The sequence below is a fragment of the Globicephala melas genome, chromosome 3, assembly GCF_963455315.2.
Source record: "Globicephala melas chromosome 3, mGloMel1.2, whole genome shotgun sequence".
NCBI lineage: Eukaryota > Metazoa > Chordata > Mammalia > Artiodactyla > Delphinidae > Globicephala > Globicephala melas.
In genome coordinates this window covers 118,187,705-118,209,875 of record NC_083316.1, presented here as the reverse complement: position 1 = coordinate 118,209,875, position 22,171 = coordinate 118,187,705, and the positions used below count along the sequence as shown (strand labels likewise).

Here is a 22,171-nt window from a genome sequence, read left to right as displayed (position 1 = left end):
ATGGAAGAATAGAGTGAAGGTTCTTTGTCATCCAGTTCCTGGCCAGAGGGTCATGCGGGGCCTGGACAGGAGGGTGCACAGTGTTAGGTAGGCAATGATGGACATGGGTACTCTTGACCCCTGCTCCTCTGCTGCTGCTACATTATCAAATAATCCGATTCTCAGCTGGAAAATTAAGGCTAAGAAAAGCATGACTATAGAGCATTAACATGAGCCAGACACAAGTCTTTACAATAGGATTTCATTTCATTTCTCCACAGCCCTAGGAGGGGAGGTGTTATTATCCCCATTTCACAGACAAAGCCATGAAACTTGGAGAGGCTGAGGGTCTTGCCCAAGATCAAGGAGAGAGAGGAGGCAGAGCCAGGAATTGGAACTAGGCTTGTCCAACACCAAAACCCATGCCCTCGACCTTGACACTAGACTGCCAGCCAAGGAAAGGAAAGGAAGAGCCCCCATAGGTGAGCTTTTGCCAGTAGCAGACTTGCCTGAGATCCCCTCAAGAAACACAGTTGAAAAGACCATTTCCAAAGCCACTCAGGCCTTCACATCTCTGCTCTTCCAAGCACATAGCGAGAGGGACTTGGAACTGACCTGATGCAGGGTGGGTGTCTGCAGACTCCTGTCCTTTCCCAGCAAGCAGCCCTTCAGGTACAGAAGTCATCTTTCCAGACCCAGCAATCGTGAGTAAATCTTCCTCTGTCACAGCAGTGAATTCAGGCCCTAGAGGACAGTGTGTGAACCGGGTCTATGAAATTGACACTGACAGCAGCAAACCTTCCAGGAGAGGAAGGAGTGAAAAAAATAGCAAATATTTTCCCAAGGCTCAGCCTTATAATTTCCCTGGAAATTTCCAAGCAGTCTATTCAGCTTCTCAGTAATGTGGGGCTTTCTTGGATACTAAAGGGAAAAATTCCTTTCTGTGCCTCTCCTTTTGCCCTTTTTCTGGAGCTCAGTACACATGTTCACTGTCCACAGAAATGGGCCAATCATACTCCCCACTAGGGATAATGAAAACCATCCACACTTGGAATGCAATGAGGCATCATTATTCCATTATCCCATTTTACAGATGAAGAAAATGAGGCCCTCATAGTGCTTCAGGAGCTTCAGGAATGCTTCTGGAGCAGGGTCTCTAGGTCTCTGATCATCACTCCGAGGCAGAGTAAACTCTTTACAAGGTCTGTGATTTGCAAGCTGCTGGGTTCCCCAAGTCAATGAAAGAGGCTGGGGGACACCAAGCAGGTAGGGTCTCCAACCTGACCAGCCAGGTACCTGGCACAAGGCAACACTTGATGAATACTTGTTGAATGGAAGAATAAATGAATAAATGGGTAAATAGATGCTACAGGAGTCCCTTTTCTCTGTATTGGAGCTCCAGGTAAGCCTTCCTTAGAAAAGAGAAAAAAAAATGTTCCATTATGTGAAGACAAAGTCGGAAAACCACAGCACTGGAGTAGGCAGTGCTGACCCCCAATTACTAGTGGATTTTCAGTGCAGAGCTGATGTTGGGAGGTGGAGAGAAGAGATGGGGAGAGGTGACCTAGGGAAACTGGAACCAGGGCTCACGACTGGATCACTGCCTCACTCTAGTTCAAAAGTCCTAAATCTTGGACCCCCTGAATGCCAGGCGAGACTTTGTGTACAGGTGTTTTTCTAGGCAGAAGATACGGAGTTATCAGATTTTCAAAGGAACATGTGACCTATAAAAAGATAAGCAGCACTGCTCTCAGTCACTATCTAAACCTCCACAGACGTGGGCAATTTTAGTCACAAGAAGTCTGAACATTTTATAGCCAAGGAAATGGCAAGACAGAAAGAGCTGACTGGCCCAGAGCCACACGGCAGGCTTGTGACAGGGCTAGCATCTGCATCTGAGGTTCAGGATGATGTTCTTTCTAATACATCAAGGGTTCTTAACCTGAGGTTCTTGGTTGGGCTTCAGGATCTAAGAACCTGCTGAACTGCATGCAAAATTGGGAAGATGTGCATTTTTCTATGGGAAGGAGTCAGTGCTTTCATCTCATTCTCAAAGGGGTCTGTGACCTAAATAAGATTAAGGCCCACTGTGATCCTCTATTCCCCGCCGAACCTGGAGAACTCATGGGTAGAGCTGTTCCTGTTCTGAGGCAACCGACCTTTGATCAGGGCGGGGTTGTAGGTACGTGAGGGTTAAGTGCTCTCACCCGAACGTTGCAACCCCTCCAAGCAGGCTGATGCCAGACCTTATACCCAATAACCGACTGAGAGTGAGACAGTGTGCATGCTGACAGAACTGAGTCTGCTGAACAGAAAGGTTACAGAAACTTCTTGACATAAGCCGAGATGTCAGAGCTGAGACCTTGGACGTGCTCAAAACCGTTTCCACCAAGATGGGCTCTGTCCCCCGGGAGACTGAAGGAGCTGGCGAGCCAGCGAGCACTCAGTTAAATGTCGTCTTAATTTGGAAAGCGCAGAGGGACATTTTTTATCAATAGTCAGCCGTCCTCCAGCACCAGGAGGGCAATGCAGTGCTCACTCGGAGCCTGGGGGCCGTCCTGAGATTGACAGGAAGCCTCCTTGTCTGTGACCCAACTTCAGCTTGGCAGTTCACTGATCCCTACCTCTCCGCTGACTGAAATGAGTGAGATGGCAACTACCACCCTTGGGACTCTGGAGAGAACCAAATCTCCAACACGAGAAGAGAGGACAGGGGAGGGGAGGGAGGAGTTTTAGCACAGGCTCAGCCTGGCACATAGTGTGGACCTAGAAAATAGATCAGTGTTTTCCAGTCCCTACTGAGTACTGGGCACAATATAATGGGTCTGGGGTGGGGGGCACGATCAGAAACGCTCATTCAACAAACATTTTATATTTGCTGAGCAATTACTACAGGTCAGAAGTAGCACTAGGAATGGCAGTCAGGGGAGGGGTATACAGAATCATTCATTCAACAGATATTTTAAAGCACCTCCTATGTTGCTGGGTAGGTTTGGTGCTGGTGTCCGGTGGAGAAAAGACAACGCATAGAATCCCTCATTCACTGAATGAATATTTACTGAACATTTACTAAGTGCCCTGCCCTGTATTAGTACTGAAGATATAATGAACCAAACAGCCTCATTCCCTCCACAGTGTCAGGGCTCCCTGAAAACAGCATCTCCGGATGAGGAAACTGAGGCAGCAGAGCCTTGCGCAAAGGGCTCATTGCTGAGGGCATCAGGGCTCGAACCTCGGGTCGTCCTGACCCAGGCTGGCCCTGCTAACAAAGGCCACCTCCCTAGCCTCCCCTCACATTTCCTTTCAGGGCACTAACAATGAGTCATTAATAACGGAATTTTAATGGCAAAAGCACAGCAGTTCCAGGGTCTGCGAGGAAGCCCATCCCCTGGGCAGTACAGAGACCGTAGGGACTGAACAGCGAGGATTCTTGGCCCCTTGACAGCATTTCTCTCACGACTCTTCCATCCTTCCTGCTCCACAAGGAGAGCTTAAAAATATCCTCCCTCCACATTTGGTACCCTAAATTGGATCAGCACTTAACTTATAACGACGGAGAGGGAGGGAGAACCCTATTTGGCCATCAACACAGAAGGCCCTGGGTCCCCGGACTGTGCGAACTGCCCCCCGGCCCCAGGCATGGCCAGAGGAGCCCATAATCGGAGAACCCCAAGTGACAACAGGAGGGGAAGAGGCTGGCAAGTGGAGCTCCATGGGAAGGCAGGAAGTGACACTTTACTTTACACAGAGGGTGCCCCCGGGAAGGTTCATCGGCGATCTGCAGGGAGCCGGGCTCTGCGCCCGACTCTATGAGGGAAGCACTGGGTTAACCAAGTTCTTTACTGCAGGACTTCTTGGAACCTTGACTATGCTGACGTGCATCGTGCATCTATAAAAAGGGGACGTCTAGTACACTGTTTCCCAAACTTATTTGACCACAGAAATCTTTTTTTTTTTTTTTTTTTGCAGAGATTAGTGCACTGCACAGCTTAAAAACCGGAGCTTTAACCAATGTGTGTATTGAGCCCTTACCTGCATGACGGGACCTTGTGCTAAGTGCTGAGGATACTGGAATCCAAAGACAAAGTCCCTGCTTCCAAGGAGCCATCTGTGGAAGAAAGCCACATGAGGGGACCAGTGGGGGTGAGGCCAGTGTGCAGGGCAGCCCTGGAAAGGGAGCAGAGGGCAGGAGAGGCGCTCGAGCTGGAGGAAGCTTAGGGCTCCAGCAGTGAGAGGAAGTTGCTGGGAAAAGTGTGATGAGACCACTAGAGGCTGGGGAGGGGGGCGGGCAGCAGACAGGGAAATGTGGACAACTCCCCTCCTCAAATCCTCCCCGCTTTGAGCTGGCCATGCTGGGTGGTCTTTCGCATTTGGACAGTTCCTAGGGGGTTTGGGCCTCAGTCCCTCCCACCCCCCGTCCTCAACCACATCTCTGCTATTGAACTTGGGCTAACATCCAGAAGCCGGGGAACAGCTATGCACAAATTCAGTAATTGGAATCATTAGCGTTGACTCAGAAATCATTTCTTGCTATGTCTCTCTCTCGGAGAAGCTTTTAAGACCCTTTAAATTGGTTAATGGAGAGTTTAGAGATGAGGATGGAGCCTCGGCTTTCTGCTTCCCCTGCCCATCTCCCTGGCTTTCCCCAACATACTCAAGGGCAAGAGTGATGAGACAATCCAGTATCAGTTTTATTAAACTCCCATCCATTTCTGGCACAAACCTTTCACAAAAGAGGATCTCAAAATCTATACTCTCCTGCTCCAAGACTCCAAGGGCCCAATTGCCATTTACCCCCTTGTATCGGCAGGACGATAGTAACGCTTTCACCTAAAATTACAGTGAGAACTGTGCAAAAAAGAGCCCTGGGCCAGGAGTTGGGAGGCTGGGGTCCTTGTCCTGGGCTGGTGACTCATAAAGCCAGGTAACCATGGGCATCACTCTGCCTCCTCAGGCCTAAGTAAGCACCAACGTCCTTTCCGCAGTGAAATGCCCTACATCAGCCCTGGAGGGTAGGAGGGCAGACACCGCTGCCCTTGGTCTACAATTGAGGAAACAACACAGCAAGTCAGGCCACTGCTTCAAGGTGACGTGGCCAGAACCTGGATCTTTACACACTTTCTTCTTCTGTACTGTGCTGGGCAGGTACTTAAGGTTCTTTGGGAAGGCGGGTGAACATCTGGCCTCTTCTCTGGGATTCAAGTTGTGGTATCTCTCTGAGAACTCGCAGGCTCCATCTCTAGGGCTGAGTGAAGTGCGAAGGTCTGAAAAAGTCAAGCAGCTACATCAGGCATTTAGACACTAAACTCCTTCCTTCCAAATCAAAGGTGAAATGGAGACAGTCGGGAATCCATTGGGGATGAACAAAAGCGGACGTCATTCAGCGTTTCCTGAGTTTTAGGCATTCGTGAAACCACCCCATGACTTCTGCCACCTCTCTGGATCTGTGCTCCCCTTTACGCAATGTCACAACGTTTTTTCTCTACTTGATTCATTATTTTTAATATCTGTGACACTATGACATGCTAATCGCATTTTTATAATATATATTAATATACAAACACTAAAATTTAAAAATATTAGTTTGAATACTACCTAAAATCCTCTGGTGAAGCACTGGAGGCACACACATCAGACGCTGGCAAAAAATGATGTGGTCTAAGCCTGAGGAAATCGAAGACTGGCAAGGGGGACGGGAAGGGATTTGCTCCAAGGCAAAGGCTAAGGCGAGGACCAGGGTCCCTGGAACCTTCAGCAAAGTTTTTCACAGGTCACTGAACGAATCTTTTTTATGCACAGCACAGAAATGACTGTGAATGGGGAATTCCCTGGCAGTCCAGTGGTTAGGGCTCGGCGCTTTCACCACTGAGGCCGCGGGTTCAATCCCTGGTTGGGGAACTAAGATCCTCACAAGCCGTGTGGCGTGGCCAAAAAATGAATGTGTCCACTGCCCCCTTGTGAGGCTGAGGCTACCAACTAGGGGAAATGGTCAAAGTCGTTTATTAGCCATGCACTTGAAATTGCTTGGGAACCTGAGCCCCCATGGAATTTCTACCTGTAAAGGGATACTGACACCCTGTTTTTTTTTGCTGCATCCCATCTCCTCCCTGCCCGCCCCTCCCCCCAGCACCAGTGAGAGGTACCGGTGGCTGCATTTTATCTCACCTTAGCCGAAACCCAGTCTGACGAGACTCCTTTCCAAGGGGTAGGGGTGTGGGAGAACAGCCCTGCTGGGGGATCCGGGGCTGGCTCTGAGACGAGCGTTTCTATAGAGGAGGCCAAGGTTCCCCGTGCTGGAGGCATGTGGCAGGCGCGAGGCTCCTGCCAGCAAGGTGTTCAGGCTGCAGAGGGAGGGGCTGGAAAACGACTTCAATCCTCTCACTGCCAGGTCGCTGGGCCCCGGGGCTGCGAGGAGAGGCGAGAGCAACTCTTACTCAGGCTGTGTTCTTAGACTCCTACTTTGGAGCAGGGGCTTCTTAAAGGACTTGGTTCCCCTGGCACTACTAACCCAGGTCAGCCCGAATGAGTCAGGAGTGAGCAGGGCTCCCAGAGCCCTAGATGGTAAGTCAGGGCACGGAGGCAGCCTTGGGATGGTGTCTCTCCTGACAAGTCATTGGAGTGACTACCATTTATTCAACACCTACTGTGTGCCAGGCTGTGCTAAGCCCTTTGCTGTCATCTCATTTAATCTCAGTGCGGTGGCTTCTCTTGTTGTGGAGCACGGGCTCTAGGCACGTGAGCTCAGTAGTTGTGGCTCGTGGGCTCTAGAGCACAGGCTCGGTAGTTGTGGCGCACGGGCTTTGTTGCTCCGCGGCATGTGGGATCTTCCCGGACCAGGGCTCAAACCCGTGTCCCCTGCATTGGCAGGCAGATGCTTAACCACTGCGCCACCACGGAAGTCCCATCTCATTTAATCTTTACAATCTAATGAGTTTTCAGAGGTGAAGAAACAGAGGTGCAAAGACATACAGGCCAAGTTCAGGAATGGAGCAGGGGTTAAAACTCAGGTTTGATTTGTCTGACTCAAAAAGCTGTGCTCGTTCCCACCAATGGAGCAGAAGTAACAAAGAGACCAAAGACTACTGCCACCCCCTTCTCCGTCACAGGGTACTGAGCTCGGGGAGGCACCTGCTGGCTTTGACTCTCATCTGTACCTGCTGCCTCCATGGAAAAGAGGGTCCGCAGCCTCTCCTGGGCAGGCGCATTCCCCAGAGCTGCTGACTGCTGGTAGCATCTCACAGCCTCTCCCAGATTCCTCTGCACACCAAGGCCCTTCTCATAGCAAATTCCCAAGTGGTACCTGCTCTGTGAATCCTAAAGGAGAAGACGGACAGACACACAAATGCCCACGCATGCAGGACTGAAGAACTGAAACGCTGGGGCAGGAGGAAGGTGCAGCAGTCAGCAGGCCGGTGCTTCACCCCTGCAGGGTCAGGCCCAGCTGCAACCCTCCCTGGACCAAGGGATCTCAACTGTGAAGAGCCAGAGGCCCAGAACAGAGGACACAGGGATCCCTCCACCCAGGGAGCTTCCAGCCAGAGCAGCGTGGAGGCTTCTCGTGTTGAGGATGGTGCTGAAAGTGTGCAGAAGTGAAGGCTGCGGGAAGCACTTGGCCCTGCTCTGGGAGCCCAGGGAGTCGGGCTCCTATGTTATCCTGAAAGAGCCAGGAGCAAGGGTGGAGGCTGGGCTTCCGAAGGCCCTGAATGCCTTCCTGATCTCTACCCAGAGAGCTACAAAGCATACATTACAGAGAACATGTTTAATCTCTTTGTCCCTGGCTCTGGATCCTCTCTCCCCTCTCACTGAGAATTAGGCTCCTGGGAGAGGCAGTATCAGGTAGTGAGTAGGAGCCCAATCTCTCCAGCCAGACGCCTGGGTTCCAATCTTGGCTCCACCACTTACCAGCTGTGTAACCTCGGGCATCATATTCTGTGTCTCTGTGCCTCAGTTTCCTCATCTGTAAAGTAGGCATGATAAGAGCACCTACCTTATTACCCTGTCGTGAGGATTAAATGTGTCAATATGTGGAAAGTGCTTAGATTAGTGTTATTATTTTCACACCTTTAGTTGCCCACATCATTCATCTCTCCCTCTCTGTAATGAATATTTTCATTATATTCAATCTCCCAACCATGGTTCTATTTCTCTTCTACCCTCTAAAGAGTTTCTGTAACACGTAGGTCAAAGTCTATGTAATAAATATGGTGGACTCATGGCTACAGGCCAGCTTAGGACAGTTAGGCCAAAACACCCATGCTGTTATGTGTGTGTTACACAACATCCCTTTGTGCACTTCTCCTGGCATGCTGGGTGACTAATGCCAGCCAGGGTGCCCCCAGGCTTGTCCCACACATGGTCACACAACCCACTGAGCCCAAGGAAGACTGGGGCTCTTTCATAGAAAGACAGGCACAGAGGCAGGTACTGTTTGATGACATTGGTCCCCTTTTGATGGCTACTGCAGATACTTTGGACAACACAGAGTGAAAAAGGAGAAGTATTCTGATGCCCAAGAGTTCAATAACGCTATCACTATGTTGGCCAGGAAGTAAAGAGAAGCAGCAGCCCCTATGCTGGGAAATTCTAGTGCATGGCCCCTGCTGGCTTTAACCCAGGGCTCCTGGTCCTTTAAGATACAACTCAAAAAATATACTGGTCAAAGACACTTGACGATACAGCAAACCCACAGATGCCTTTTCAGTAATTCACAGTGACATAAAGCTCTGAGATTTCCTGCATTAAAGATACCTGTTTAACAAAGTATTTCCCAAACCCATCTGACCATTTTTCCCTCGTGTGATTTATAAACGTTCCATGGAACTAATGCTCTGTGGAACAAACTCCATGCTGCCTGGATGCCAACCCCTAGGTGACAGACAACCAGACATCCTCTACCCCGCCAAACTGCTCAATGTCTTCACCTCACGCGTCTTCTGACTTCCCTGGACTAAGCCACTTGTGACGATGCACCTTCCACGTGTACACTTTACAAAGCACTTTCACACTTATTATCTCAGATTTTGATCCTCACGACAACCCTGTGAAGTGGTAGACAGGTCAGGCAGGCATTAGTATCCCAATCTGAAGAGATGAGGAAGACAAGAAGTGACCAGCCCAGTAGTATGCTAGTAAATGTTTAACAACCAGCTCTCCAGGGGAAAAAGCCCTGTTTTGTAGCATTTGGCAATTCTAATGCTAATGCTCTCCCCGTAGCTGATTTCAAGCTAACAACAATTCTCGCAGGCTGGTACAAGCCAGTGCCAGCACACCACTGGACCTGTCCAAGGGGCACACAGTAAGTCAGCAAGAGTTAAGGCTTGAAGCCAGCCCAATGCTCTTATCAACCGTCTCCTAGGCACGGTACCAGTTCCAAAATCCCTTCCTTTATCAGACTTGATCCCCATCATGCCTGGATATGGACACCTCATACCCCACTGTTGGCTGCAAGCCAAAGATATTTCACGGCTCTCTGCTCGTCCAGGTATGCCTCCTTGGTGAAGAGCACCCCGAGAAAAGCTTGGGCCTGTGGTCAAGGAAGAAGGAAAAAGGTATCTTGGTCACTGCCAGGCCCCACCTGCCCCAAGTGCCCAGGAGTAACCCCACCAGTGGCACTCACCTCTCTCAAGCCTGAGTCTGCAGCATGCTTCAGCATGGACACTGCCCTCTGCTGCTCAGGGTCCCACGAGGAGGCTGGATCCTGCAGCAGGCACCTGGCATAGCGGTACTGAGCCAGGTTGTGGCCCTGGCTGGCAGCCAGCTGGTAGTAAGAGGCTGCCTGGGGCAAAGGGAAAAACATCCAGTCAACTGATAACTCTGTACGCTGCCTTTTTATGGAGTGAAGTGTTTAATTAAATAACACATAATCATTATAGATTAGTCAGAAAATACAGAGAAGCCAAAAATAGAAACAAAATTCCAAGAAATCCTGCCTCCTAAAGATCATTCTCTGTTAACATTTTAGTGTACAATCTTGCAAATTTCTTCCCCCCCCGTACTGTATGTATTAACATATATACACAAATATGTTAATATACACTCACACACATATATAAATGTGTGTGTGTATGTGTGTGTGTGTAGGAAGAAAGGGAGAGAGAGAAAACTACACTCACTATTTTTTGTAACCTATTCTTTTTCATTTAACAATACACCATGAATATCTTTCCCTGAAAATAAATATAGATCTAGCATATCATTTTTAAGGCCCACATAGATCTTATTAACCAATTCTCTGTTGAAGGAACTTCAAGTTTCTTCCCATTTTTTGGCCATCGTATACAATTCTAAGAAACTGTTATAAATAAATTCTTATATATAACATCTATGCATACTTATCCTACTTTTTAGAATTAATTGATCCCTTCATCAAGGTAACGTTCTAGGTCGTGAGGATACAGCTGCAAAGAAGAAAGACAAGGTCCCCGGCCTTCCTGTGTTTTGAGTCTAAATTCCTAGAAGCTGGAGACTTCTTTCTTAGTTTTCCCTCCGGGCTAGAAGAGAGAAGCTGGACTTTCCCAAGCCCTGCCCACTGCTCATTTCTGGAGGTCACTCTGGGCGGTGCAGCACAGGCCATGGGCCTGGGGGCAGGGAGGAAGTGTAGTACCTTGCCGAGGTCCCTGGGGGTGCCTCTGCCGTGCTCGTGACACAAGCCCACATTGTACTGCGCTTTGCTGTAGCCACGGTCTGCTGCTTTCTGGAAGTAAGAAAAGGCTGCCATGTAGTCTCCATCCCTCATGTTCTCTGTCCCTGTAAGAAAGCACTAGGCGTAAACATAGCTTGCTCTGTGAACTTCCCCACATTCTTAGTCAGATACCCACATGCTCCTTCCTTTCTTTTCTTTTTTTTTTGGACACTTCGCATGCACTTCCATCCTCTGAATATTTCACTGGTTTGCCATAGGTATCAGTGGGTTCTGCCCTCCTGTACACCATCCTCCTCTTGGTAACAACATCCTAATTTCCCTTTGGGAACAGCCCTCCCCGCAGTGCTGTCAATCAATGTGCCTGCCCTCTTCCCAACCAATGAGACCCTCTCTCAGGAGTCTGAATCTTGATCTGGCTGCAACAGGAAAGAAAACAGCTTCCGCAGGTTTATTCTGATGGCAGCACTCTGAAGACGCTGTTTCTCAGTTACTGCCGCATGCATCCCTGGAGCTCTCTGATTCCTGTCCTTTCTGAGGCTTGGCAAGTCGACAGATCCCAATAGATTCCTTTTGTGCTTAGGTTAGCCAAAGTGGTTTTAGGCTGCTTGTAACCAACATAACATAACTGATTCAGCTGACACTGTCAATCTTGCTTTGTGAGAGAATATAAGAAAGAGAGCTCAGCTCCAAAGCCCATGTTCTCTTTATCATCCAAACGAAAAGGAAAACAGGGAAGGGGCTGAGCACAGCCTACTCTCAACTCTAAGCCTTTGCTCAAGCTGTTTCTCCTGCCTGGGATACCTTTTTCTGCCTCCATCATCAGACCTTCCCAACCTGTTTCTGCTCTAGAATCTTCAGACCACACTCAGGCTTTAAACACGCTTTCGGCACTTACTTCACACACAAGCCTTTTTCTAGGAACTGAACTGTTTCAAGAGTACAAGCCCTGTCTCCTCAATTAGACTGTAAAATCCTGGAGGCAGAAGCAGAAAAAGAATGTAGAAGAAATAACTTTGCATAGGGTGAAAGCTCTATACAAATGCAAAATATGATTATGGCTTATGCTCCCTTTGTGTTCTGCCACAGTGCTTAGCACTTGCTGAATAAATGAATATGCATATGAAGGAAGGAATGGGCAAGAAAATTCGCGGAAGACTGTCTGCCCATGAAAAATCACAAAAAGCCAATGAGGCAGAACCGGGCTCCGTTCGGCCAGCAGTGAATGAGTCACCTCCTGGCTGCCTGAAAACTCACTGTCAAGGGTTCACAGAGCCCTCTGTTCTTGAGGAGAAGACTCGAGAGGGCACAGGATCCCACCCTGTCCCCATCCCCCACACCGATCCTCTGCCTCTAACCTAAACCAAGTCACCATCATGTTTTGCTTAGCCATCAGTAACAGCTCCAATCTAGTCTCCTGTTTCCCCTCTGGCATTCCTATGACCTGCGTCTGTCTACACAGCAGGCAGAGAGATCTTTGGAAAAGTAAATCAGATCACATGACTACCCCCACTTCCTGCTCCAGCGTAAAACACTCCAATGGCTTCCTGGCTCACTCAGAAGCACCACACGCCACCACGGCTCAGAAGGCCTGATCTGATCTGGCCCCTGCCTGCTTCTCTGACTTCATCTCTTTCTACTCTCCTGGTGATCGCTAAACTACAACCACGCTCACCCTTTTCTTTGTTCCTTTAACAAACAAAACTCAATCCTGCCTCAGGACCTTTGCACTTGCGGTTCCCTTTACTTGGAAAGCTTTCTCCAGATGGAAACAAGACTGGCTTGTTTTTGTCAGTCTGGTCAAGGATCTTTCCATCCGCGAGGCCTTCCAAATCAGAGCTGCTCCTTGCCCAAGTCACTAATGCATCCCCCTGTTTAATTTTCTCCATAACATTTATCACTATCTGAAATACTCTTTGTTTTTTGGGGGTTTTTTTTTGCGGTATGCGGGCCTCTCACTGTTGTGGCCTCTCCCGTTGCAGAGCACAGGCTCCGGACGGCGCAGGCTCAGCGGCCATGGCTCCGCGGCATGTGGGATCTTCCCGGACCAGGGCACGAACCCCTGTCCCCTGCATCAGCAGGCGGACTCTCAACCACTGCGCCATCAGGGAAGCCCTGAAATTCCCTTTTTTATTTGTTTACCAGTTTGCTGTTTTTCTCTCCCTCAACTCACATGGAAGCTCCATGAGAGTAAGGACTTTGTCTTGTGAATCACTGTACCCCCAACACCTCAACTAAGACCTAACCAAAGGTGAATGCTTAATACATTTGTACTGAATGAATCCTAGCCTCTCACTCACTTGCCCACTAGAGTCCAGGAGATGCTGCTGGCAGTCTGGGTCTCCACATGAGAAGGCCTGAAAGAAGCCAAGTCACTGCAGAGAATAGGACAAATGGTGGAGAGGAATCTGGAGTCTCCAGATGTGGGTAAGGAAGGGCACTTGAGGGCCTGCTCCAAATCTCAGGAGCCTGTTCTTGCCTAAGTGCGGCAGAAAATTCAAGGTGTCATTCGAGATTTATTTTCTCCTTCTGACACAGTAACGGAATTTTCAGGTAAGCACATGGTCATTCAGCTAAGGACTCTATTTTCCAGGCTCCTCTGTGACTAGGTAAGGCCGTGAGACTTCATTCTGGACAATGATTTGTGTAACTTTTAGGTTGGGGAGGAGTGGTCCTTTAGTTTTCCCACCTTTCCCTTCTAGCTAGCTAGAATTTGGATATGAGGCAAACTGAACCTTGAGATGGGAGCCCATTTTAAGAAGGGCAGAACCATCTGACTGAGAATAGGTCCCTGACACCACTGTGCCACCAGGCCAGATTTGGTCGACCTACCTGGGAGAAAATAAACTCTCTCTCATGTAAACCACTCCCTGCCCTGACTCTACTTGACCTACTGCATACCCTTTCCATTTTCCCATCCACCCTTCTTGAGACAGGGTCCACCCAGTTACCCAGGAAGTTGAAAGCGATGGAAACACTGAGCTGGAAGAGCTGCTGAATGGAAGTCATGGCCTCCTCGAGGGAAAGACTTTTTGATTTATCTTGTTCCTGGGGAAGAAATATAAAGACTCATCATGGGACAGTTCACTGGGATTGCCACCTGTCTAGGGGAATGTTACGGGGATCCAGGTGGCCAAATCTGGACAATACCTGCTTTTCGCCAGTGGGCCGAGGCTGGGCTGGCTTTGCCTTGGACTTGAAGCTACTGCTGGCATGCAGGAAGCCGGCGTCACTGGGATCTGCAAGGGAAAAGGCAAAGGAAGAAGGTGTTAGTTCTCCTTTTCTCTCACTCCCCCAGTCCACAGAGCCCTCCATCCAGCACCACTGCCAGGAACCAAAATCATTCCAAATTGCCCCAGAAAGCATGGGGGCTCACAGGAATGACAATTCCGCAATGTGGTATATGCAGCAACAAATGTCCATCTGCCCAACTCCCCACCCCGCCACCGCCTTCTGCTGATTTTAGGAGGTGAGACCATACCTTCCTCAGAAGCACCCTGAAGACCAGTTGTTCTCAAGGAGCTGGGTGAAGAGAGGCTCTCAGGCCGAGTGGAGGGTTCTTCCTGGCCCAGCCTGAGTTCCCTGAGGCCAGTGTGCCTGGGAGCCGGGCTATCAGGGCTGGGCAGAATGTGTCTCCGCAGTGCTGGAAAGAGCCAGTGAGAGCGGTCACATCAGAAGGGGATAGGTTCAGCCTGCTGGGGCTGACTGAGCCCTCCCTGAGGCTTCGCGGACCAAAGGAAGAATCTAGAAACTGCTGACACCTGTCCTTCACATGCCTCCTCCTCCACTTCCTTGGCTGGCTTCCCTCCGCAGGGGTGGAGAGGGGCCCACATTTATGCTGATCCCCACACCCCAAGCATAAATCGCTCCTTGGCTTGAATTCTTCCAGTCGCAGGGAGGGATCTACTTTATTCACTGTTCTAGCCCCAGCACTTAGCACTTAGTTTGATGGTTAATATTGATTATGATTATAATCATAATACTAAGGGCAAGAACTTAAACCGCTACTTACTGAGCACATACTACATGCCAGGCACTGTTCTAAGTCCTCGACATGTATTAACTTATTTAGTCCTTCCAAGAAACCTGTGGGGGTAGGTTTTATTAGTTCCCCATTCTATAGGTGAAGACACTGAGGCACAGGGAAGTTAAAAGTGACTCATCCAGGGACACCAAACTAGTATCAGCAGTTCTGGGCTTGAACCATGACAGTGTGACTCCAGAGCCTTAATCACTGTGCTGCATTGCCTCTGTACCACGGCACATGATGGCCATTCAATAAAGATTCACTTACTGATGAATGACTGACCAGAGAATGACCTAACTGGCTGAGGAGTGGGCAGGAAGCCACTCCTAGGATCTAAAATGACCTGGACCCCTGCGGGGCTCTGTCAATGGAAGGGGAGGGGAGGACATGGGAGGGGCCTGGAGGACAGGCGTGGCCCACACGCCGGGTGGACAGACCTTCCTCCCATTCCTCTTCCTCTGACTGCAGATAGGAGAGGCAAGGAGCTGCTGACGGCTCTTTTCCTGAGGTGTGTCCAGAGATGTTTCCTGGCCCAGAGAAGCTCCCAGCCCAGCTCTCCTGTCCCCGGGACTGAGAACTCACAGGAGCGCGGGTGCCTCAAGGGAGATGAGAAGAAACGGTCCAGAGGACTGCGCCAAAAGCAGCGCTCCGCTCGCCGAGGTCCTGCTGGCAGGGATGCCTGGAAGTGGATCTGCCTTGCCAGCTGCAGGGCCAGCACGGCCAGGGTGCCCTGAGGAAGACAGCACTTCAGGGGACACAGTTCTCCACCAGTCAGCTCCTTCAGTCTCCGCCTACATCTCCAACATCACTTCCTCGAGAAGTCCTTCCTGACTCCTGGCTGTAGCCGCTCCCCCACAGCGCACTCTCGTAAGCACCCGAACTTCCCCCATGGAGCCCTGATCACACTGGTACTTAAACAGCCACCTCTACAATTACTCATCAAGGTCTGTCTCTCCTGTTAGTCTCTAAGCACCACGAGGGAGGAACCATGTCTGTTTTGCTCACCTATGTATCCCCAGCGCCTAGCAGAGCACTAAGATACAGCACTAATAAATACATGCTGAATAAACGCCTGAGCGAGTGACTGAATAAACAAAATCTAAGCAGGCAAAAAGATAACACGGCAAGTTTGGGCTTGGGCACACGTGCAGCCAAACGCAGACGGGTCAGAGTTCCCCAACAGGCTCCCTCCTTCTCTAGCCTGGCACAACTCCTCCCCCACCCCAAAGCCACCCCACCACACACATTCACAGCTACAGGCTTGTCGTGGGTGTCTCTTCTCCAACAGGTCTGCAGAAGACCTAAGCTAGCTCCTAGCCCAGTGACTGCTTGGTTTTCCCTGTCCCTTCCTGTGTTATGCACGAGAAAAGACACCCAAATACTTATTTGTTGCAACAGGCACTGTATACAATGGCAAACAAGACAGACCCAGTCTCTGCCCTCATGGAGTTCATACCTTCACTGAGGGAGAAAGACGACATCCAAGTACACAGAGAAATAATATAATAACGACAAATTATGCCAAATGCCGCTAAGGAAACAAATCAAGAGTTTACACAGGGCATAAGAGGGACTCCTGACAAGACAGGAGTAGAGGAAAGCCTGTCTGTAGAAGTGATGTGTGTGCTGAGACCTGAAGGAAGAGAAGGTCCCAGCAATGTCAATAACAGGGACACGTATCCATATCACTGGAGATAAGCTTGTGCTCAGGCCCTTTCACATAGGCAGTAGTGACAGAGCTGAGGGATGGCATCAGGACCCCTGAGATGCAGACCCAGTTTTAGAAGGACTCACTATAGGATTGCCCTAGGGTTCATATCTTCGACAAAATGGGAAAACACATCCCTCTCCAGGGTGTGTTATGCCCCTAGGCCATAGCTCCCCAGAGAGAAGTGTCCCTGGCATGGACACATTCCAGTCTCAGCTCTGCTGATGACACCAAGTTACAGATGAGACAACTGAGGCTCAGAGAGGTCAAGCCACTTGCCCAAAGTATGCAGCATGAAAGTGAGAAGGATGAGAAGTGATGGAGACAAGTGTGACGTGAGTGCCAACTTCATTTAAAATATCTTATAAGCAGAACCTAAGAGGCAAAGATTCTGCCTTGTTAGACCTCGTGTTACTGAGCCTCTGGCTTTATAGATCAGATTTAACAAATATTTACTGAGCGACGATCATGGGTCAGGATATGTACTATGTGCTTTTACAAGCCATACTAGGTATAGCAACCAAGCTGCAGAGCATAGTAGCTAAGAGCATGAGCTCCAGAGTAAAATCTGGTTCCTCTACTGAATAGCTGTGTGACCTTAAGAGTGTTACCTAAAGTTTCAGAGCCTGAGTTTTCTCATCTATAAAATAGAGATTATATTTCCTCTGCAAGATTTTGTAAGGATTAAATAAGATGATATATATAGATACATTAATAAATTAAAAGTTAGCTATTTAGTATTATTTAATTATAAGATTCAGGAAGGCAAGAGTCATATCTACCTTGTTCTCTGCTATGTCCCTAGTACTTAGCAAAAAATGCCTGGCTCAAAGAAAGTGTTAAATAAATGTTTACTGAATGAAAGGAGGAATATATACATGGGCAGCAGGGGGAAAGGGAGTAGCAATATCTCCCCAAATATGCTCCAATGCCATGAGTTACTCAAATTTTGAGTGTGGCCACAATGATGCCCTAGCTCTTGTTTCTAGGCTATACTTCCATACAGGATCATTCTCATCCACACTGAAGGACAAGGACAGGGCTGGGGAAACCTTACCCATGATATGGCATCCCACAATGTGTTCCGGGAGTCACGGGCAGACATCCACTGGAAGGCAGCCTTCCATCCATGGGACCTTGGGCCCTTGCTTGTGCCTGGGCCATGGTGGCCAGACCTAGAAGATGTAAGATGTAACAGAGGCTATCAAGTTCTGTCCTAAGTGGGAGTAGAGGGAGGCTAGGGGAGCACATGGGTGACGGAATGGCAGTCTTTCACCTGTCGAAACTGGGCACAGGGACCAGCAGGTTGGAGGAGGTAGCCTGAGGCCCATCTGGGCTGGTGGACTTGGAGGTCACCCCACGGAGGCCAGGTCCCAGCAGACGGGGAAGAGCTGTGCAGAGCAAGGATCAGTCACTTTGATATGAGCGGGACTGAGGCAACAGTGGCCCCATCAATCTTCCCTCTGACCCTTGACAGAGCCCCACGCCAGGAACCGAGGAAACACTGGCACCTGCTTCTGCAGAGGTTCTTAAACAAGGATACATACACGTGGGGATCTTTTGCTTAGTACAGATTCCAGCGTGCCACCCCAGAGCCAAATAAACTAGGATCATTCAGGGTTGAGCATCAATATTTTGAAAAAGCTCCCCGGGTGATTCTGACGCCCTCCTAGGGCTGACAACCACTGTTCTAAAATGACCAGACATTCATACACAAACTCTCGCTCCATGTTTGTAGCTCTTTGTCTCTAAATCGCGCCTCTTTTCATTGGCTCCGCCTACCCCATTGGCCCCGCCTACTGCACTGGCCTCTACTCCTCTTTCATGAACTCCGCCCACCATCTCCGGGTACTTGGCTCCTCCCCCTTCCAATGGCTCCACCCATCTCCTTGGCTCTAAGTCCCACCCTCTTCCTACTAGCCACGCCCACACCTCAAATTCGAACCGCCCCTTGACTCAGAGTGCAGGGCGGCCCCTAACGACCCCGCCTCTCTTCCGCTCTAACACCGCCCACTATTGCTTTGGCTCAGTCCTCCGGCCCGCCCCCTCCTCAGTTCCAAGTCTCAGCTGCCGCAAGACCCGCGGCCGAAGGCCCTTACCTCGGCCCAGGAGTCCCGGGAGCCGCCACATGTCGTCGCCAACACCATAGAGTTCGCAGCCGAAAGAGCGCGGCCAAACCCCGGGACGGCGGCTAGAGTGGCCTGTGTGGCGCCCTCGGAGTGGCCGAGTCCCCAAGGAAGCTCACCGCCAGCCAATTAGAAGGGGGCCCAGCCGGAAGGACGGCGCTCAGCGAAAGGAAGTGGGAGGTGTAGGCGTACTGGGGCTGGCGGGGAGGTGAACTTCAACAAGGGCACGGGGATGTGGGCCTGGCCTCCGGTGGAAGAGGTGTCATTTGCTGCCGGCATAAGAATGGGGGGGGGGTCGTGCAGAGGAGGAGGGTCGCAGGGGGCGAAGCTGAACCGCCTCAGAAGAAGGACCATTGAGAAGCGGGGCGAGAGCGGCCTCGGTGGTGCCAGACGGCCTTGCAGACACCGTGGAGACTCGAGGGGGAACAATCTTCCCCAGGCCCCGATGCTAGAGGAGGTGGGAGACACCAGGCCCAGTGGGTGGAGGAGAGGAACCTTAGGGTCCGACGGAGGAAACCAGTAGTACGAGCTTTCTGCCCAAGGCCATCTGCTTGGAGTTGCCCGACTGGGTAGGCGATGATAACTGCGAGCGGGGTTCCGATTCCGGGGGATCCAGCTCTGGCTCCAGCTTTGTCTCACCATGTAGCCTCGGGCCGAGCCCTTCCCTTGTCTGGGCCTCCGTCTGCCCAGTAATAGAGTCAGATGGAGTGAGGTCGACTGGTCCTTCCTGATTTGACAAGAACAACTTGAATTGCTGCTTTCAAAATACCAAAGAGGATACTGGCCCCTTCCCCGCCCCCACGCCTGTTAATCAGAGCTCTCATCTTCAGACCCAGCCAGAGTTATCTGTGTATTCTTTTGTTGGGCAAAGACTCGGTCCTCTTTCCCCACACCTGAATCCGTGAAATAAAGGAGCTCAAAATCAAATATAAGTTGCTTACACTTTCTCCCTCCTCCTTTCTCCCAGGTAGTGACTTCTGGTTTGATGGAAGTCTCTATCTGGGGTAAAAGAGTACTGGAGGTACCTACTTTTAGACCCAGGCATGTGTATGACAGTGGTATTAATTTGTTCAGCAATTTTTGAGCCATATGTCAGCCAGCATCCTAGAATCTGAGAAGACCGAGGAGTAAAGAGCATTTGTAGCCTCCAGAGAGACATGATCCAGTGTTTTAAGAGTGGCCTCTGGAGTCCCACAAACGGTTTGAATCCCAGCATTTGCAGCCTCCAGGAAGACATGGTCCAGTGTTTTAAGAGTGGCCTCTGGAGTCCCACAAATGGTTTGAATGGTTTCTTACTTCCTGTTATGTATTCTTGGTCAGTTTACTTAACCACTTTAAGCCTCAGGTTCTTGATCTATAAAATAGGAAAACGGATATGTCATGCAATTGTTGTGAGGCTTAAACAACACATTTAAACTGTTTAGCATAGTTCCCGGCACATGGTAAGAGCCTAACGAATGTAAGTTGCTATTAATGGCAGTGGTAGAGGAGGTGAGTACGCAAAAGGCATAGATATGTTCCAGTAGAAGCAAGAGCACTGGGTTATGGGATACCATGGAAGGATTCAGAAAAGTAGTTGCATTTGAGTTGGACCTTTAAATTTGAGTAAGAATTTACCAGGTGGAGAAGGGAGGAAGGTATTGCAAGCAGAAGAAGCAATAAACAAAGGCCCAGAAACGTGAATATTGGGAAACTTCAGAAATACCCTTGGCTTTGGGATTTGGGGCAGCCACCTTTCACATTCCTTGTGTTATTGTGTCAAAATAAAATAACAAGCATGCTGGTTCAGCTCTCTTCCATCTCCCAGCATTTCCCAACTGTTTGAGCCCTCACTGCTCTCCACGTTTCCTAATTCCTGTAGCACTTAATTTCTTACCACACAATTTAGCAGTAATTATATGTTGTCCTGTTATTTAATTATCTCATTTGTGTAAGTCTAGTCTCCCCAGTTCTCTCCCTCAGGGCAGGGATGGCATTTTCCCATTTTGCATCCCACGTAAGGCTTGACACAGAAGATATTCAAACAATACACGTTGACTTGACTGGACACTTTGTGCTGATGATTATTACAGACAAGACCACCAGACCTCAATCCTGGGATTTACCGATTTGAGCAGAAATGTATTCATTCCGCATACATTGAAGGCCCTCCATGTTTAAAGCGAGTTAAAAATTTTTGACGATGATGTCTGTTCCTATGTGTAAAATGGCATTTTGATGTCTCTTGTCCCTAGAAGCCTGTGAATGCTAACAGACCATTTGAGTGAGGGGTACTTGGCTAGAGCAGCTGGAGTCCTCACTGACTGACACACCAGATCACCTGTTCAGTGCTGCCCAGAGGAGCACCATCGGGGATCACAACTTTGTTCCCTTGCCTTTAGCTTCTGAACTTGCAGGCCCGAACCATTAGCCATTCTCTTCTGCTCCCAACGTTGTTCTGTGTTGTTGGCTTGTGGCCCAAAGTCAATCTGACTCAGTCCTTCTACAAAGGTAAGCTGTCTTACATCGGGAACTTACTGCCCAGATGTCCAGTTAATCACCTTTTGTTGATGTCATTGTATACTCAACACAGTGAGTGGTCTAGACATTTGTTGTTGGCTTCGCCTTGTAGACATTCTTAATTTGCATTCATCAAATATATGAGAGCTTATTCTGTGCTGGAGAATGTCCTGAGTGTATAACAATTTTTAAGAATAGAATGGTCCCTGCCTTCATGGAGAAAATAGTCTAGCAGGACAAACATTCAGTAGACGATTGAAATCCAGAATGGTCCTTTAGTTATGTATTGCAGCATAGCAAACTCTCCAAAATTTAGTGGCTTAAAACAATCATTTTATTATCTCTTGCAGTTCTGTGAACTGACTGGGCTCAGCTGGGCAATTCTGCTGGTCTCACTTGGGGTCTGTCATGAGGTGGCAGTCAGATGGCAGCTGGGGCTGGAGTCATATGAAGGCTCAACTAGGCCGCTTTCTTTCTCCGTGTAGTCCCAGGGCCTCTCCTTCTGGGTAGCTGAACTTCTTAAATAGTGGCTCAGAGCTTCTAAAAGTACAAAAGCTGAAACTGCCAGGCTTCTTCAGCCTTAGGCCTGGAACCTGCTCAGGGCCACTTCTCCCACACTCTGTTGGTTAAAGCACTTCACAGGGCCATCCCAGCATCAGTGTGGGAGGGGAAGACACACAGGCACGAATACAGGGGAATGTGGTTTTTTTGTGGGGAAAGAACAGGGTGCTATTGGAACACCCAGGGGAAGCTCATAACCTAGGTATGGAAGTCAGGAAGACTTCCTGGAGGCAGTGACTTCTAAACCGATGAACCTCAATGAGGAGGCCTGGGAATTAGCCAGATGAGGAAGGGAAGGGAAAAACAATTCAGGCAGGGGAAACAGCTGGTACAAAGTCCCAGGGAGGCAAAGAGCACAATTTAAGATCAGTGCAACTGTAGCTAGGGTAGGGGATGGTGGAGGGGGTGGTATAGGATAGCAATAGCCCTTTAGTCTGGAGAGGTAAATGGGGCCAGATCATAAAGTCTCTTTTTTTTTTAACTTTTTATTTTATATTGGAGTATAGTTGATTAATAATGTTGTGATAGTTTCAGGTGTGCAGCAAAGTGATTCAGTTATATATATATATATATATATATTTTTTTTTTTATATTTATATATATAAATGTATCTATTCTTTTTCCAACTCTTT

At 49.2% G+C, this 22,171-nt stretch overlaps 2 protein-coding genes across 4 annotated transcripts in view; both read right to left on the bottom strand.

Moving 5' to 3' along the window:
- RNF14 (ring finger protein 14) overlaps positions 1-4,512 on the bottom strand; it is a 46,445-nt gene extending 41,933 nt beyond the window's left edge. For both annotated transcript variants that reach the window (XM_060296368.1, XM_030841120.2), the window contains exons 1-2: positions 4,012-4,512; positions 595-723 (exon numbers count right to left, since the gene is read on the bottom strand). The gene's annotated coding sequence lies outside the window, so the exon portion shown is untranslated. The remainder of the gene's footprint in view (positions 1-594; positions 724-4,011) is intronic.
- A 137-nt stretch (positions 4,513-4,649) lies between these two features.
- On the bottom strand, positions 4,650-18,756 carry DELE1 (DAP3 binding cell death enhancer 1). 2 transcript variants are annotated; one of them, XM_030841113.3, is made up of 13 exons: positions 18,453-18,755; positions 17,630-17,744; positions 17,411-17,528; positions 15,228-15,375; positions 14,100-14,261; positions 13,769-13,857; positions 13,570-13,666; positions 10,583-10,725; positions 9,596-9,754; positions 9,410-9,502; positions 7,134-7,293; positions 6,145-6,384; positions 4,650-5,243 (listed from the first exon to the last, which is right to left on the bottom strand). In XM_030841113.3, exons 1-12 carry the CDS (start codon positions 18,481-18,483, stop codon positions 6,146-6,148), a joined length of 1,554 nt encoding a protein of 517 aa, XP_030696973.1. In that variant the 5' UTR covers positions 18,484-18,755; the 3' UTR covers positions 4,650-5,243; position 6,145. The 2 variants fall into 2 exon arrangements, with proteins under 2 accessions (XP_030696973.1, XP_060152349.1); XM_060296366.2 differs by lacking the exon at positions 17,630-17,744 and having other exon boundaries at positions 18,453-18,756.
- Between the last annotated feature and the right edge of the window lie 3,415 nt (positions 18,757-22,171).